This window comes from Papio anubis, chromosome 15, assembly GCF_008728515.1.
Source record: "Papio anubis isolate 15944 chromosome 15, Panubis1.0, whole genome shotgun sequence".
Taxonomy (NCBI): Eukaryota; Metazoa; Chordata; class Mammalia; order Primates; family Cercopithecidae; genus Papio; species Papio anubis.
In genome coordinates this window covers 14,438,216-14,455,705 of record NC_044990.1, presented here as the reverse complement: position 1 = coordinate 14,455,705, position 17,490 = coordinate 14,438,216, and the positions used below count along the sequence as shown (strand labels likewise).

At 38.9% G+C, this 17,490-nt stretch overlaps 1 protein-coding gene across 11 annotated transcripts in view; it reads right to left on the bottom strand.

Annotated features, from left to right (window-relative positions):
* Positions 1 to 906: 906 nt before the first annotated feature.
* The window catches only part of NBEA (neurobeachin), a 739,922-nt gene continuing 723,338 nt past the window's right edge, over positions 907 to 17,490 (bottom strand). For all 11 annotated transcript variants that reach the window (XM_031655705.1, XM_031655707.1, XM_031655708.1 and 8 more), the window contains 4 exons: positions 8,354 to 8,455; positions 6,014 to 6,210; positions 5,092 to 5,243; positions 907 to 2,748 (listed from right to left, as the gene is read on the bottom strand). In XM_031655705.1, the coding sequence (XP_031511565.1) occupies positions 2,658 to 2,748; positions 5,092 to 5,243; positions 6,014 to 6,210; positions 8,354 to 8,455 (542 nt within the window). In that variant the 3' untranslated portion in view covers positions 907 to 2,657. The remainder of the gene's footprint in view (positions 2,749 to 5,091; positions 5,244 to 6,013; positions 6,211 to 8,353; positions 8,456 to 17,490) is intronic.

Here is a 17,490-nt window from a genome sequence, read left to right as displayed (position 1 = left end):
CCATTTTAAGCCATTGGTGTTGGTTTTTCGAAGTGCTGGGAGGCACCAGGGGGCACAGGCTGGCGGGGAGGGAGATGACTGGATGGGTGCCTCCGCAGCAGGGCGGAGCATGGATGGGAGGGTACAGCTCAGAGGTCAGGAGGTTTTTGGACAGTCCAGATGACAGTGCTGGAAAGGGCAGGGGCAGTTTCAAAAGACACTTTAGGTAGTGATCAGTCAGTTGGCTGGAGTGCCTGGTAGGAAGGCTGGGTGAGGGAGCCAGCGGGGCAGATGACTGACAGATTTCTGGTGTGGGGATAGGATGGAGAGTAAGAGCAGCAAACCTTCCTTAGGCTACTGTTGGGTCTGCCCCTGGGTTCTGGGAATGCGGATGGAAGCATGGCCTGCAGTTCTGTCATTCTCTGGGCCTGTCTGGGCCACTGGCCCAACCACCCATGCCAATCTATGTGACTGAACCCCCCTTAGCCCACTCGTGGCTGCCCTTGCCAGCAGCGGCTCAGCCTCTCCAGGTCCTCAGTCCCTGCCTGTGCCATGCCTGGTAGCTGATGAGTTCTAGAAGGTGTGGTTTCAAATGAAAAAGGCATTATGTGATAATACTCAAAAAAGGTGCTATTATAACCTTCACTACTTAGTTCCTTTTAAATAAAATAAAGACAATCCCCAAAGTGGATTATGTGGAATGGACAATGAGGGCTGTTTCCCCACGGTCACTGTTGCCCCAAATCCCTGCCAGATGGCCCGGCAGAGCAGCTCGGGTTTCGGCAAATTGCAGAACCTCATTAGGACTCGATTTCCTGTTTTTAGCTGCTGTAGGCTCTATATCAGATGATGATGACTTCTGAAGCCTGTGTGACAACACAATGAAAGCATGCTAGTGACGTGTCCGATGAAATCTGAAACAATCCATGAATTCTTTGCATATTTTATTTTTCTTTTTTTGATTTCCAACTCACACACATCTGGCATATTTTACATCTTTGCAATAAAACATGGTTACAATAGCTGAAGGAATTTATATATCCAAAATATTTCACCATGATCTCAAGATGAAATGGACTTGTCTTCCAGATGTTCAGTGTCCTCCCGATTCTAAGCTACAAACTCAAGATATTGCTTTACAGCCTGGTGATGAATAACTTAATCACTATGCTGATTCCCCATAATTTCAGAATTTCATAAATACAAACAACAATGAAGAAGGAATTCAGTGCTAAAACTTACTAGTACAAGGTGGATAACAAATAAGTAATCACATCAATAAATAATGATATGTTTCTGGTGCAAAGTGCCAATACAAAGAACCCATTATCTTGTTTTATCTTTTTAAATAAATGACTGCAAGTGAGTGTAAATTCTGAGAAAATTACATTCCTGTAACATGCCTCATAGCCCTACCGACACAATATGTACATCTATGACGATACAGTCACCAAATATACAAAGAAGAAACATGAAGAAAGTGTATATACCCCTGGGTGTATAACTTGATCAGTACAATGTATGGAAAATCATTTGATAGCCATCATTTTATATCATAAAAGATGAAGTGCCTTAGGCTAAGAATGTGGCTTTCGGTGAGAATTTCACGAGAACCTAAAAGAATAACTTCAGTTTATTGTTGTAATAAAGTCTGACTTGTTATTTAAAGAAACTAAGCTATTCAAGAACCAAAGAGAAAAAAAAAAGTTAGCATCAGATTATCCTCCCCTGATGTATACACACCAAGCCAGTGGGATGACTCTGGAAGAGATGTGCAGGTGCTGGGAAGTTATTACTACGGAACTAACGCTCATAACTCCTATTTATACAAGAAAAACCAGGACCTCATCCCTAAGCCCCCTTTCTGCTGTGTCTTCAAATTATGCAGGGTAGGGCTGAATTTTCTTTGTATAAAGTACCCAAAATGGCAAATAATGGCTTAGTATCCAAATGCTTTATGAGCAAATTTCACTCAGAAGGGATGAATTTAGATTAAAAAGTGCAAACTATATTTTGGTGAAAATGTCAAAAATTACTGATGGAGCCCAAATTCAACCCTTTCATACAAGCTGTGTCCTTGGACAGATCTTTCTGTTTCATAGTGTGAATGCACCTGTTCCATCAAGCCATCAGGAGTAAGGAACATGCAAGTTGTAACTCCACAATAAAATTAAGAAACATTTTGTTCTTTATACAAGGTTTTACTTTTACAAAAGTATTCCTTTTAAATAAGATGCATCTGATGTACAAAGTATCAAACGTGTGTTTTTTTTTTTTTTTTCTCAGCTTGAAAAGAGGCTGGAAATGGGATGCAGGTTAGGTTCAAAGCTTAAACTTTGTAACAACTGGACACAAGGTTCCTCAGAATTGTCAAAAGTCTCTTGTGACACATCCTACAACCTTTTCTCAATAAACAACAATATATGAAATAATTACCAAAACGTCTCCTAATTCATATAATTTACATGATATAAGCTTGCTTGATAGCAGCTGGTGTTCAGTCGTGAAAAAACACACAAAGGAAAATGTTGCTGACTACAATGTACAGCTAGTGCTGGGTGTGATGGAATGCACAAACGGAGGTCGATGCAGACGAGTTTTTCCCACCAGAGATATTGCCTTTCCATGCAGCACTTGTGCTCTCAGCTTCAACTTGGCTTTTGGGTCTTTCTTTATCTTCAGTATCTGTTCTGATGCTCATAATGCCACCGATTAAAATCTATATTAAAAGCTACAATGCTACCAGAAGCCATGCCAGTGATCAGAGTCCTGGAAAAGCAGAAACAGCAGTTAAGAGTGATAGAAAATCATTTCTGTGGTTGCTATTTTACACTAGACAGTATTGTGATCTCAAAGTTTGCCAAGTCTTATTTTTGTATTTATGGAAGTAGGACTGAAATTTCTTCTTGGTTCTGCTGAGAGGAGCACAGTTCGCCTGCAGACGCCTGGCCAGCCAGCCCTGCTGCAGAGCATGAGGGGGCCACGGAACCACATTTCCAGCCTCTGCTGGCTGCCCCATTTCTCTCAGCAATCACACACGTGCCTGTCCGCTGCCTTGTTTTGGGCATCTATTGGCTTCTCTGAGGATATCTGGCATTTCTTCCTATCTCTTTGACCGTTCTCTGCTTTGCCCCCTTGAATCACTCCACCCCTTGCCCTCTTGGTCCACACTCTCCCTGGACATAAAGGCAATGACGTCTCTTTCTGAAGCCCCAGATGCTGATTTCCCATTGTCAAGTGGGGGTCACTGCCAGGCTGTGTCACAAAACCCTCATATTCAACACGTCCACCATGAATCACTGGTACCTTCTGACCTTGCTGGTCTTTTGCTGGTTAAGTCACCTGGTCTCCTCTCCCTCTCCCTCCTAACTGATCAGCTATTGAGCTCTGAGGCTTCTTTTTTGGGGATGTTCCTCCCCAGTCCCACTGCCACTGACTGAACTCAGGTTTCAGGATTTCTGTCTACATAAAGTGTTGCTTCACTTTTGATTCGACACCTTATCCAATAAATACCTTTTGAGTAATATCCCCAATGTATGTTTACCAGTTTATAATTGATATGCATGCGCTATTCATTATAAAATGACAAAATAATCAAAACCAAGGATGAGATTAAAATAGAAATAGAAACTTAGTATCTTCCCCCCTCCATTTGGAGACCCCCTAATACTACTGCGACTTTGAATATGCTCCTCCCTCCACCCTCTTTGTTCATGCCTAGTGAATGGATAAGCATCTTCTGAGGTCTTTCCTGCCCTCCCCAGCCCTCAAGAGGAGTTCATCCCTTCCTTCTTCTGTTAATCTGTTCCTGGTGCCCTCATATTCGATGATTATGAGGATCTGAGCTCTCTGGGGTCAATTTCTTACTGTGGATCCTTAGTACTTTGCATTGCACTCAATCTATGGTGATGGCAGCCAAATGAATACACGAATGAGTAAGAGTATCAGGGAAATACTGAAACTACTTACAAACAAAAATCATTTCAAACACTCTGGAAGCACACATATATACAAATAATAACACAATAAACCATTCCCATTTATTTGTAAGTACAGGCTGCCGCACTTTGGAACACTCCAATAATAACCTTAAACCTTCTTTAGAAACAGCCTGGGCTGCAGACCAAACATCCTTTCCCAGACTAAATTAGATTATAGTGTTTTTCCTGATGATTTCAGTACCATTTTATTATATCATGAAGATGCTTTGTTAACTTTATTATATGTCTTAATATTTAAAATATTTTAAAACCAATACTGTTATGAGGAATATTACAAGTAGTTGGGAAAAACGTCAGTCAACAAGCTTTTCTTATTTCTGTTAAATAGCAAAAATTAGAAATCACATGCCATCTTCAGATTATAGGGTTGTAGTTTATTTTAAAGGCTTAGTAACTTTAGACTTTATATTTCTAATATTACTTTCACTTTATAAGAAACCCAAAGGTAAATTTTAGGAAATAATAAAATCTTATTGCAAATTGAAGAATGGAAAATCATTAATTGATTAACGTTCATATCAACTCTTTCCAAGAAAGAGTTGGATTAAAGGATTAAAGGTTTTTAGGGAAATACAATAAAACAAAATAACGTAAATGAGAAACAGGTAAATAAGAACATGGGGGTAAAAGACCGTTCTGGGTAATGCATGAATGCCACATGCTGTTGAAAGGGAGGCAGCTACAGCCCACCCCACACTGCACTTTGCTGGAAACTCATTAGCTAGAAGTAGGTCTCACACTGAATCCCACCTCTGCTGAAAAATATGTGTTTCCCTCACATCATATAAGCCAGGGTGGCCTGTCTGAGACTAGGCAAGGATCTGAGAACAGGGAACTTGGTGGGAGTAAGTTCTATGTCTTGGGCCCTTAAAACATGTCTGGAGGCGCCTGTTCTTCATCAGATCCATTTCTTTTTTTCCTTCTTATTCTCTTCCTCTGTTTCCCTCTCACTAGAATCCTTACTCTTCCCCTCATTTTCCCCTTTTCTTTGCCAGTTTTCCTTTCATCTGGATGCTGGAATTGCACTCACAGCACAATTCACCCTTGGTAGAATGAAGAGAGCCTTCAGTGACAGTTCTCAGTGATGACACTTGTCCTTGACGCAGCTCACCTCTGGTCATGGGACAAGTCCATTGCTCTAATGCCAGCATCACATCCAGGGTAAATGTACAGTTGCTTGAAGTCACAGGCCTGCCAGACCTCTACTACCCCATTGTCCCCTCCGGTGACCAGGTTCTGGCCATCACTGCTCAGGAGAATGGCCTTCAGAAAAGGTAAAACAAAACAAAATAAAAAACACAACAACCATCTCTCTCAATTTTTCCTAAATAACCAACTGTCACTACTGAAAAGTACTCAGTACAGTTCCCTTGTCATTATTGACTACTGTTAGTTATTTGTCCAACTTTTTTCAAGTTCAATCCACAGAATTCCCAATGTGGAATTCATAGAAGTTCTTACATATACAAAAGATCTTATTAAAATCAAGATTAAATTCCCAAGAGAATATTACCAATTTAATCCAGGAACTTGAGCATTAAGTAACATGTTTAGTTAAATCCTGAATATTAATATTGTAGAGAATTTTAGAACAAATGGAAGAAGCATATTTCAAAACAGTGTTTAATAATGACAACCCAGCAATTATAATTTGTGAATGAAGGGTAAATGGGTATATATAATTTTTGTTTAGGGTTCTAAAGATAGAAATCTTTGAAAATAAACTCACTTTTAATGTGAGGGTGCAGCGCTGAAACAATTATAAAAGGAGCTTTAAAAACCCTCTGAAGGGTCTAAGCTTTAATCAAACAACAGCTATCATTTCTGAAGTCTAATTCACTGAGTTAATTACTTGCAATTAAATGAATTTTGAATTTGTTTAAAGTATCAGTCCACATGAAATTATATACTTTTAATCTAGAAGACATTTATCTGGATGGCACAGAAATTCTATTATGAATTATTTAATGTAAAACAATCAATCTTTAATCTCCTGGCTTCAGTCCTACTTAGCACGAAGTATGCAGATTTACCCGTGTTGAATCATTGATCTCCATTTGAGCCAAAAGTTTCCCATTAATGCTGAAATTGCTGAATCGCCCTCTTTCATAGTATATGATACAATGGCCTTCGCTGGAGACAGAAATCAAGCGTGGGAATAAGCAGTTTTCTGGTCCTTCAAGGGCTCTCAGCAAATCTCCAGTGATGGTGTGGACAAGGCAAGGGCCCTCTGCAAAGTGGGGACATCAATGCCAGGGTCAGTTGGGGATGACAAACGACATAGTAGCTCCCACCAACCCAAAAACCTCGCTGAGTGTGCACTCAGATGTGATGAAAGAGGTAGGCTGGCCAGGCCAAGCGCTGATGTTATATTTAAACAGAGCAAAGCCAGAGTACCTGTCACATGTCACACTCCTGCGCTGCACACTTCTTCAGGTAAATACTTGGTCTTTCCTTTGTCAGGTAATATTCATAACAAAATGGTATAGTTCACAGATTATGTGAGAATAAAAGATTTTGTGTGCCAGACATTTTCTCGTAATATGCTTTTATAAACTTTTCTTGAAAGTTTAATAGAATTATCAGAACAGCTGCTCATTTTCTCAAGTAGCCTCAAAATTTTACGCATTGTACCACATAAATACATTACTGTCAAGTACATTTTACCTTTTTCTGTCATCTGTGCATAAAATGTAAAAGCAAAATTGAGAAAACTTATTTCAACCTACAGAAACATACTTTGTCTGTTATATAAATGAATAGTGAGGCAAGAGTGTGAAAGAAGGATAAAGAGTGACATTTGGCTCTGATTGTTTCTGGGTTTCTTCACCCTTACAAAATAGTGTTGATAAGGTAAAAAATTCACTGATCAGTTCATAAAAATTGCTCACTATAGCTTGGTATTATCTATCTATTCCCTTGTCGCAAAAAGATCTCTGCAAAACAGTGTATGAATTACATGCTTATTTTTAATTGATCTGAATAGACACATATTTTACAAAGCAAGTGACATTATTAAATTTTGTCCTGATTACTAAATAGACTTGCCCTATAGAGAATTAGGAAAACACCAGCAATCATCTCTAACATCACGCAGCCCCTGTAGGAAATGTCTCTTTCTTGGTGCACACTATGTGTCACTTATTGTCCTTTTTTTTAACTTCACAGGGTAAAATGATATTACACATATTATTACTTTTTAAAATTAAAAGGCTGAAAATATCCTTAGTGTCCATTTATGGGTTATTTATTCTTAGATACCAAAATTTTAAAAACATGGTGCCAGCCTTCAGACTCTATCCATTCTCCATAGAACAGCTGAAATGAGCTCTAACAACCAAACCGATCGATCTCATCACCTCCATTAAAAAACTTCAATGGTTTCCAACTATACTCATTAAAAACAACAAAAAAAAATTACAAATGCTTGTGTCCCAGGCCCCTCACATCCCTTCAGCCTTCTCACTCCTCCAGGTTGTGCACCATGGTGATACTCCAGCAGCAGCCAGGGCTCCTTTCTGCCTGGGAGTCTTCCTACAGAGAATTGCTATTTGAGCCAGAACTAGGACGTACGTTTCCTGACTTCCTGAAATGAAATGTCTTCTACAAAAACTCCAAAGAGGCTGGGTGTGGTGGCTCACGCCTGTGATCCCAGCAATTTGGGAGGCTAAGGTGGGTGGATCACCTGAGGTCAGGAGTTCAAGACCAGCCTGGCCAATATGGTGAAACTCCATCTCTACTGAAAATACAAAAAATTAGCCAGGCCCGGTGGTGCATGCCTGTAATCCCAGCTACTTGGGAGGGCGAAGCAGGAGAATCACTTGAACCCAGGAGGCAGAAGTTGCAGGGAGCCTGGATTGCACCATTGCACCCCAGCCTGGGTGACAAGAGCGAAAGTATGCCTCAAACACAAAACAAAACAAAACCTCCAAAGAACCAAGTGACCTTTGTTTCCTTTCCACTAACCTCTACACAGCCCCTGGCCTTATAAAGAAAGGGACTTGCAGAGGAAGGGGGTCCAAGGCCGTGTATGATGAGTGACCTGACCCCTCACCTCCCCCACTACATCAGGGATACTTTCCCCTTGTCTTTTAAATGTCCTTTATAATGGCTGCATCATATGAATACACTGTAATTTAATTTATCAGTGTTCTGGTTAGAATGCTGTTGACCACAAAATACTATATAAAATTTTATACATATTTTATATTAGTGCTAGTAAATATTAATCATAAAAGTAAACATCTACAAATAACTTCGGATACCATTTGTCTATGGGAAGCTTCCTGGAAGAAATAAACTGGCAATCATGCTTAAGTGTGAGAAAACCGTCAAGTTCCTAAACACTGAAAATGAAAGAAATGACTTCTGACCTTTAGCACCGCTGATAACAAGCCCAAGTTCTGCACAGACAGAAACACAGACAACCTCATGGTCATGGCCTGTGAGGACGGCTCTTGGTGCAGGATAGTCACCTGCAAGAAAACAGCAGCAGTGAGGCACTACAGACCAATGGCAGCGGGGGAGAGCTACACCAGCAATGCAACGTTCAATAAATACCCATGTTTATTATGGGCATTATTATTAAGCTGTGTGACCATAAGCCACTTACTTAACCTCTCTGCTCTCCTCTTCTGTGAGATGCACATAACTAGCGAACCTACTATACATGCTGTTTAGATGACAGGACAAGTTAACATATGTGACATGCTTAGAACATAACGGGAGTGGTAATGGCTATTCTTTTTCTTCCATTAGTATTATGAAACAGGTACAATGCCTGCTAAGGCATTTATCTGTGTTACCTCATGTATTTATGGTAAGGCTCTATGACGTAGGAACTCTTACGATGCCTAGTCTATCGCCTAGAAACCCAAGGCTTTGCGGGGTGATTCAACTTGCCCAACAGCTAAGGGCTGGAACTGAACCCACTTCGCTTTATTAGTGCGAACCTAGCTACAAAGTCCAGCTGAATCATATCCCCAAAGCATTTTCACTGCTAACTGCTTTCATAAACTGAAGGACTTAGAGAATATTATGCCTTTTGTAAAAAGTTCTACATTTTTCTCTTCTTTTACTGGAAGGAAATGAGCTTATTCTGCATCACCCACATAGGTTGTTCCATTTGCGATCTTTCTTTTCTAGCACTCGCGTTCCTTGCATGCTTGCCTGTTTTTCTCTGTGAATTCCTATTTTTGGTGGGGTAACCAACCCCGGCCCCCATCCTGTCTGTCAGAGAACCACCCCGTACTTTGGTCTTGGTGCCCCTCTTTCCCAGAGCTGCCTCCTAGGTTGAACTATTGGCCCTCACTGGGGCTGGGGGAAGTTAAATGTTCCAGGGCTGGCAGATGCGCCTTCCCTTGGACAGCCCCTTCTTTGGCACTTACGGGACCTCTGGGTGCTGGCCAGCTGGACTGCTGATCCAGTTCTCTGCCCACAGTGGCAAGAGGGAAGCCACAGGGAGTTCATGAGGAAAGTGCATAATCATAAGGCCTTACCCAGTAAGGCGCCCCACATCTTCCACTCTGGTCGGCCAAGAGCCCCTTCTTTAAGACCTGCCTATCTTCTCTTAAGACCCGCCTATCTTCTGTCTCCCCAGGGATTTATGTGCGTTTTCTCAGACCCATCAGCTCCAATTTTGTTTCTGAGGTATCTCTTAGATGGAGTGTGGGGAGAAGCGGGACAGCAGTTCCTGCTAGCTTGCCATCTTCTTCTAAACACATGGATGTTGCTATAATGTGTTTTGACTATTGGTTGAGTGTCCATTTACAACCTCAGCAGTCCTGGATTTGTCTGAAACATATTTATATAATTTGTTAAATTATGTTTCACACTGCAGGAAAAAGGTGAAAAAGAAACAAAAATTGTTTCAAAGATGCCCTGGGTTCCCTGGTAAAATAAGCTTTAAGCATTGATAAGAGTTCTCAAAAGAAAGGAAATCAGCATATCAAAGAGATATCTGCACCCCTGTGTTGACTGCAGCACTATTCACAATAGTTCAGATGTAGAATCAACCTAAGTGTCCAACAAATAATGAAAAGATAAAGAAAATGAGGTATATTTACATAATGGAATATTATTCTGCTATAAAAAAGAAATCCTGTCATTTGCAACAACATAGATGGAATTGAAGGACATGAGGTTAGGTGAAATTAGCCAGGCACATGAAAGACAACTGTCCCATCTTCTTACTCATATGTGGGAGGTGAAGAAATTGATCTCACAGAGGAAATAAACAGAATGGTGGTTACCTGAGGCTGGCAAGGGTGGTGGGGAGGGGTTGGTTAATGGGTAGAACAATACAACTAAATAGATACAGTTAGATAGAAGGAATAAGATCTAGTGTTTGGTAGCAAAATAGAGTGACTACGGCTAATAATTTATTGTACATTTCAAAATAACTAGAAGAGAAGATTTGGAATGTTCCTAATGCAAAGAAGTGATAAATGTTTGAGGTGTGGGATATCCCAGTTACCCTGATTTGATCACTACACATTGTATCATTGTATCAACACATCCCATCAATATGTACAACTATTATGTATCCATAAAAATTAAATCTTTAAAAAGGTATTGGTAAGATTTTATGTGTAATATCAGCTTTAATTTTTCTAAATGATAATTTTAACTTGGAGAAACTAGCATACTGGAAAACCCTGAAATTATACACTTAATTCATTTATATAAAATAAATAGTTTTGAGACCTTTCCCTAATGTGCTGTGGAAAAAATAAAAAGCAATCTGATCCTATTGCAGGGAATTGAGAAAAAAATGTATAAAACTATTCCTTATGCATGTTATAGATTTTCTGCTAGGAAATGAGTTTTTCAAAGGCTCGTGTCTGATTTAGAGGTTTAAAATGTTTTGTTTTTTTTTTCATTACAATTTCCCCAGATCATCTGAATAAACTGTGGAACTTAACTATTAGGGGATATTGTTTAGGGCCCCTGAAAGCACTGTTTCCTTCTTTAAGTGAAAGGCAAATAAAACGCCATTCCAGGCTTTCTGAGTTGGGAAACCTGCAGCGGCGGGAAAGCTTATTTCCTATATTTCATTTTGTTGCTAGGGACAGATGTCACACACCCCAACAATCCTTCAAAATCCGGGGAATATTCTGTCACTGTCACATCACAGTTGATGGATGTAGCCCAGGTTAAAGGGCCCAGTGCAGAGGGAGGTGCAGGTGGAGCGCCCCTCTGAGTGCCCCGTCATCGCCCTCAGCCCCACCACTGCCTCCACAGAAGCACTCGCCATGTGCTGGAATGACTAGAACTGATGAAGAACAAACACGTCCAATTTTTAGATTCCTCACAGACATGCATTTGGAAACTCCCAATATTAAAAGGCTTAAAATAAACAAATTCCATCCTCCTTTTATCAAAGGTCATTTCAATATTCTCAAAACGGATGATAAAAAATATACTAGTATTAGATGCTGCTTATTCACATAGACAGGAGAGGTTTTTCAGTGAGATGGTCTCTGGCTTTTAGAGAAATGGGCAAAGTAAAGAACTCATGGTTCTTATTTTAAACCTCATTTGTGGGACACTGATATGCAGGGGAAGCTGTGGTCCTTCTGATTTAGAACTAAACAGAGCCAGTGGATTTCTAAGACCTCCGCTCCACAGCAAGAGGATAAACCTCCTGGTATATGACATTCAAATTTTATTTCTGACCCTGGGGAAGTCACTGCAGAATCATGGCAGAAGGTATTTTCATTCATGTTTATACTTAGATAAAATATGATGGAGTTTTTAAAGTTAAAATCCAAGAATAAGGGATTTAGTCAAAAGGGTATGGTGGTTTCATTGCTACTATGATTTCAAGATTTATTTCAACATATTAGGTTAGAAATTTGCTGGAATAGCTGAGAAGAACAGTATCAGTCAGGAGTCCCTTCTCAAGACCCCAAGTCCTCAGCCACAGGCGGGTGCTGTGGAGGTCTGTTCCAATTACCAAATATGCTTGGACCTGCATTTCCTAAGGTCCCAAGATAATGCAAGTAAAAACATTCTGTGGGTTGGAAAATGTCAAATTCACCCATGATGTGGTTTCATTTCCTTATGTACTCATAGAGTATTCAGTGAAGAATGGAAGATAGATATGGTGAAAGTATTTATTCATTCACTCTAACTTCTTTTTCCTCTTCAGAGATAACAATGACTACATTTTCCTCTGAGCCCTGCCACTGCAGGACCTCTTCTCTTGAAGTCCTGAGCCCAGACCTAGGTCACAGTACCTTACTCCCCTACGCTCACCTTCTAAAAACAACTAATAGTATCATCCACCTCCTCTTCCTCAGGAAGCTGGGCTCTGTGTAAAGCCTGGACACCCCCTGGTCTAGAACTTGAAGTTCTCTGATCAGAACACATTAGTCACTCTGTATATATTGCTTCCAATCTAGGCCAAAGACCTTTCTTGAAGTCTTAGTCCCATAAAGGGAAAGGAAAAGCAGAGGCCGAGTGGCAAGGAGCTCCCTTCTCAGTCTGGAACCCTGGAAAGTCTCCTTGTGTTAGAATGAGGGATGGGGTGGCTGAGTGGTCTACTGCAGAATGGGCTCTGTGCTATGGATGTTCCAAAACATCCATTACCATTTGGTCCTCAAAAAGCCCTGCATGGTGAGAACTATTACATATGGAGCTATGCTTCCTCTGATCTTAAAAAGATGGTTTAACATATGCTAAATCCTAGCTAAGATTCTCTGCTCCGAGAAGTGATACAAACTTGTTTAATGTATCTAAATCTAAATGCACTCTACAAATCTCTCTGGGCTGTTCATCGCCCATGCTTTCATTTCTTATAATAGCACTGGTTAGTGGCAGTTGTGGAGCTGGGCACCAGGACAGTCTTTTTAAAAGAAGCCTGGATGCAAACAAAGAGAGGGATGTGATTTGGCAGATGTTTGGTGACAGGTTGTGGCTGGCAGGAGGGTCAGCGTCCAGAGCTGAGGCATACACAATGGGAGCCCAGAGAAGGTGTGTGTGCACAGCTGGAGTCTCCTTTGCAATTGGCTTCTCCTTTCACAGTCTGCATAATGCCTGTACACGAGCTAAAAGACTTATTTTTAAAAAGTGGAATAGAAAGGCGTAACAACAATGTGTTATACAAATTACCCAATGAATATTTGTAGATTTGATTAGAAAAGATGAACGGTAAATCCTCTTTCAAAGTTTCACATGGCTATGATTTAAAAATGTTTGTATGTATGTATATCAAACTTTCTATAAAGCACCTTATATGTGGTATAAACATTAAAACTACATACTTTAAAAGCAGATTGGCTTTGAGATGAAGTCCCAATGTATTCTGAGTGTCTGCTGAAGAGACAACAATGTTAACTTGCCTCTCTTGTGACTATCTTGTTGGAAGCTATAGCACGTAATGAGAAATGTCAAGTCCCAAGATCAATGAAATTTTGGACTCTAGGGATTCCACAGGAATAGCATTGATCCTTTTAAAGAACACCAGTCAGAGATGGGTTGTAATATATTGCAAAGAGAGGCTCAAGAGGATAAGCGGCCAAGTCCAAGATACCTACCTGACAAAAAATTCAATCAGCTTTTAGCGCAAATTGCCTGCTCTGCTCTGCTCTCTTTCATGCAATAGGCTGCTTCCAATTAAAGTGCGCAAATTAATTTTTATCACTTCCAAATTAGTTTCAGAATTTGTGTCAAAGTCTGTTTCAGATGAAAGCATCTGTCCCTCACATCTTTTCAATTCTGTTATCTAGTTAGGGACCTATTTAAAGTCTCCAAGATAATTTCTGTGTTCAAAGCCACAAGTTTGAAAGAGTAACAATGAATAATATTATAAAATACATTAATAAAGCAATGATAATTCAACTCTAACCTACACTAGGTAGCCTTTGCTTATCTCTTTTATGGTCTGAGACTCTCTATCACATAGTCTGCTTACAAATATTCATTATCTTTGTGACCAATTCATCACAATAGTCAAAATGATTAGAAAAAGACTCATATTTCTGAGATGTCTGCATTCTTCACAATGTACTTGACACAATAAAACCACACATACTTTCTATACCTGCCTAAAAAGATTTCACAAACATGACATTTTTTCTTTGTGGAATTAATAGAGCTATCTATTACAAAATAATAATGACAATGAAAGAGAAACAAATATGTTAAAGTCAGTTGAACTTATCTTGAGAAGATTTTGGTGATATGCATGTAAGGTTAAATGATAAATCCTATTATTTAATGCTGTTGTGATGAACAGGTATGATTTGGCCTCCGTGACACACAAAGCAGTTCCATGTCCACACCAAGGCCAATCCCTGCATTATAACAGCTACTAGGATATTAAGTTACATGCCAGCAGTTCCCCCTTCAAGGATAGGTTAATACTTGTACTTAAGGCCATTGTGTCACACACTTTAATACAAATTTAGACATAACTAGCTTTCTGGTCTTGAGTATCAATGTATTATGAGAGAGAAAACACATCTGGCCTGCTTCTCTGACCTGTGAATTGGAAGCTAGAGTAATTAAACTGGAACAGAAAAACATCTCTTTCATATTGTGAGTTTTCTGATAGCAACAACTACATCTATGTCAAACCACAAGCGGGGCACTGATACGACAGTCAATTCAGTGTGTGCTGTGACTGCCTGAAAAAAGAGTGAAGAGACCAACACAGATGGTTGCCCTAGTCCGGCATATATACGCTACTAGGTTAGCTTTTTAAATAGGTAAGTGAGTCATAAATCAGGCAGTCAACCAATGCTAAACCTGAGATTTTTTTTTTTTTTTTTTTTTTACTATTGTGATCATCCTTATGGAAAAAAGCTAAAACCAGTTTGTTTGATAATCATCAATTTGATATAAAGTTAAGCATTTTATGAATGCTTAAAGTATGGTACAAAATATTATCTAATAACAATTCATGATTCATGTAACAAATACTGGACATCCTCAGTATATCCAAGCAGGAGAAGCAGTTTGTGATTAGTATAAAAGTAGATTCTTGTAAACTCTAGAAAGTCAGAGGTTGTGACTTTCCCAGCATTCCCAGCTGCTGAGATAGTACCAGGCACACAGTAGGCACTCAACACATGTTGTTGCTTGACTAATACTTTAGGTGTTTATCTTGTTTATTCTAGAAGAGCACTTTTCCCTTTTATTAATGTGCTATACTATATATGTTCACATTAAATATCTAATAAAGTCTTGACAGGATGAATTCTATGGAAGTGGTTTAGGTTCATAACGATGACAACAGTTTTTGACTAAAACTAAATTCCTATAGATGGAGGTAATACTAAAAAATACATATTGATAATTTTCTGTCATAACATCTCTAAAATAATCTTGTCCTTACTTAAAACTTAAATATAATACTGCTTTTGAACAAATATAATATCCACGTTTTTGTTCTTAAGGATTATAAAAACATTTTGTATTACATAGCTCCTGTTGGAAGGAGCTTTAAATAATTTAAATATTATTGTATCTAACTTTTCTTGCTAACTGATGCACCAAAGCTATAATTGATAGCCATCTTTTGGTTTAAGAGATCATTAGAAAACAGAGTAGTGAACATAGATAATTACTATAATTTAATATTTTTCTTTAGTATTCTTTACCTCCTAGCAGTACATTATATAAAACATCTTATCTCTGCTACTAGATGACAGCTTTTAAGAAACCCCCTTTTTGGAAATAACACTAGCATCATTTCTGGTCTTCATTTCGAAGACGGTAATTAATTAGATTTAAATTTTTTCTAACAAGTTCTAATTTTTATCAATGTATATGAAAGATATTACACAGACCTGCTGCTTAATTAAACTTTTTAAAGAAATGCTACACTATTATGGAAATAAAGACAATTTGGAAATATGTGAACATATATTTAGATAACATATACTTGATAATGTACCATTCTTGAGAATAATAAAGCCATCACTGGTAGGTCATATATCTTATACACATGTACACATATGCATACATAGACATACTAGAATTCTGTTAAAATGAATTTTTTAAGGACATAGCTTTAAAAAAGAGTAAATAAGGAGATTATCTTACTGGTATTTAGAGTATAATGTTTGTTAATCACATAGAATTGGTTACTAGTTATTTGAACTGGTTGGAAACAAGCAACATTGAATATCTTTTCCATCAAATCAAGATCACATCTTGTTCAAATTTAGAACAGAGACTCATATGTACAATAGACACTCTTTTTCAGTAGCTATGCCAAGAGGCATACACTATTTTACAACACAGTTTCTTCATCCACTGTTCAACTCTAGCTATGGGCAACAGGAATAAAACTTCACATAACATTTGGACATCTAATCCAATCTTCCACTATCTTCTTATTCAAATGTATTTTTCCATTCTCTCCTGTACTATGATGGGGCCTTTGTTCTTTTTTTTTTTTTTTTTTTTTTAAAATTAAGTTCCAGGGTACAGTGGATAACGCAGGTTTGTTACATATGTATACCTGTTATGTGCTGCACCTATCAACTCGTCAGCACCTATCAACTCCTCATGCATTTATATCAGGTATAACTCCCAATGCAATCCCTTCCCCTACCTCCTCCCCTGATAGGCCTCTGTGGATGTCTCTCTTCCCAGTCCAAGTGGATCTCATTGTCTAGCCCCACCTCCAAGGGAGGAGAATATGTGTTTGGTTTTCTGTTCTGGTGATAGTTTCTGGTTGAGAATGATGGTTTCTAGCTGCATCCAGGTTCCTAAGCAAAAGGATACAACCTATCCTTTTATGGGCTGTATAGTATCTCATGGTGTATATGTGCTACATTTTCTTCTATCCAGCTCACCATTGACATTTGGGTTGATTCCAAGTCTTTACATTAGGAATAGTGTGCTAAAATAAATATATACATGTATGTGTCCCTTTATATACAGCATGATTTATAACTTTTGCATATATACCAGTAATGATGGCCGTATCATATGGTACTTCTAGTTCTAGATCCCAGGAATCGCCACACTGTTTTCCATAATGGTTGAATCCAGGCTTCATAAACTGCCTCAATATGTAAAGTGTTCATTTCTCTACATCCTCTCCAGCACCTGCTGTTTCCTGACTTTTAATGCTACACTGTAACTGCATGGTATCTCATTGTGGTTTCAGGGATTTGCATTTCTCCTGATGCACAGTGATGATGAGCATTTTTCATGTGTCTACATGTCTGAATGCCTCTTTCTTGAGAACTGTCTGTTCAGTATCCTTTCTGCCCACTTTTGATGCAGCTGTTTTTTCTAGAATTTGTTCGAGTTCTTTGTAGGTTCTGATATTAGCCCTTTGCCAGATGAGTAGATTGGAAAAATTTTCTCCCATTCTGTAGGCTGCCTGCCCACTTGGATGAAGGCCTTTGCTGTGCAGTATTTCCTTTTAGTTTTAATTAGATCCCATTTGTCACTACTCAAGGTTGTTGCTTTTGTGTTTAAGATATGAAGTCCCTGCCTATTTTATGTCCTGAATGGTACTAATACTCTAGGTTTCTTCTCTAGGTTT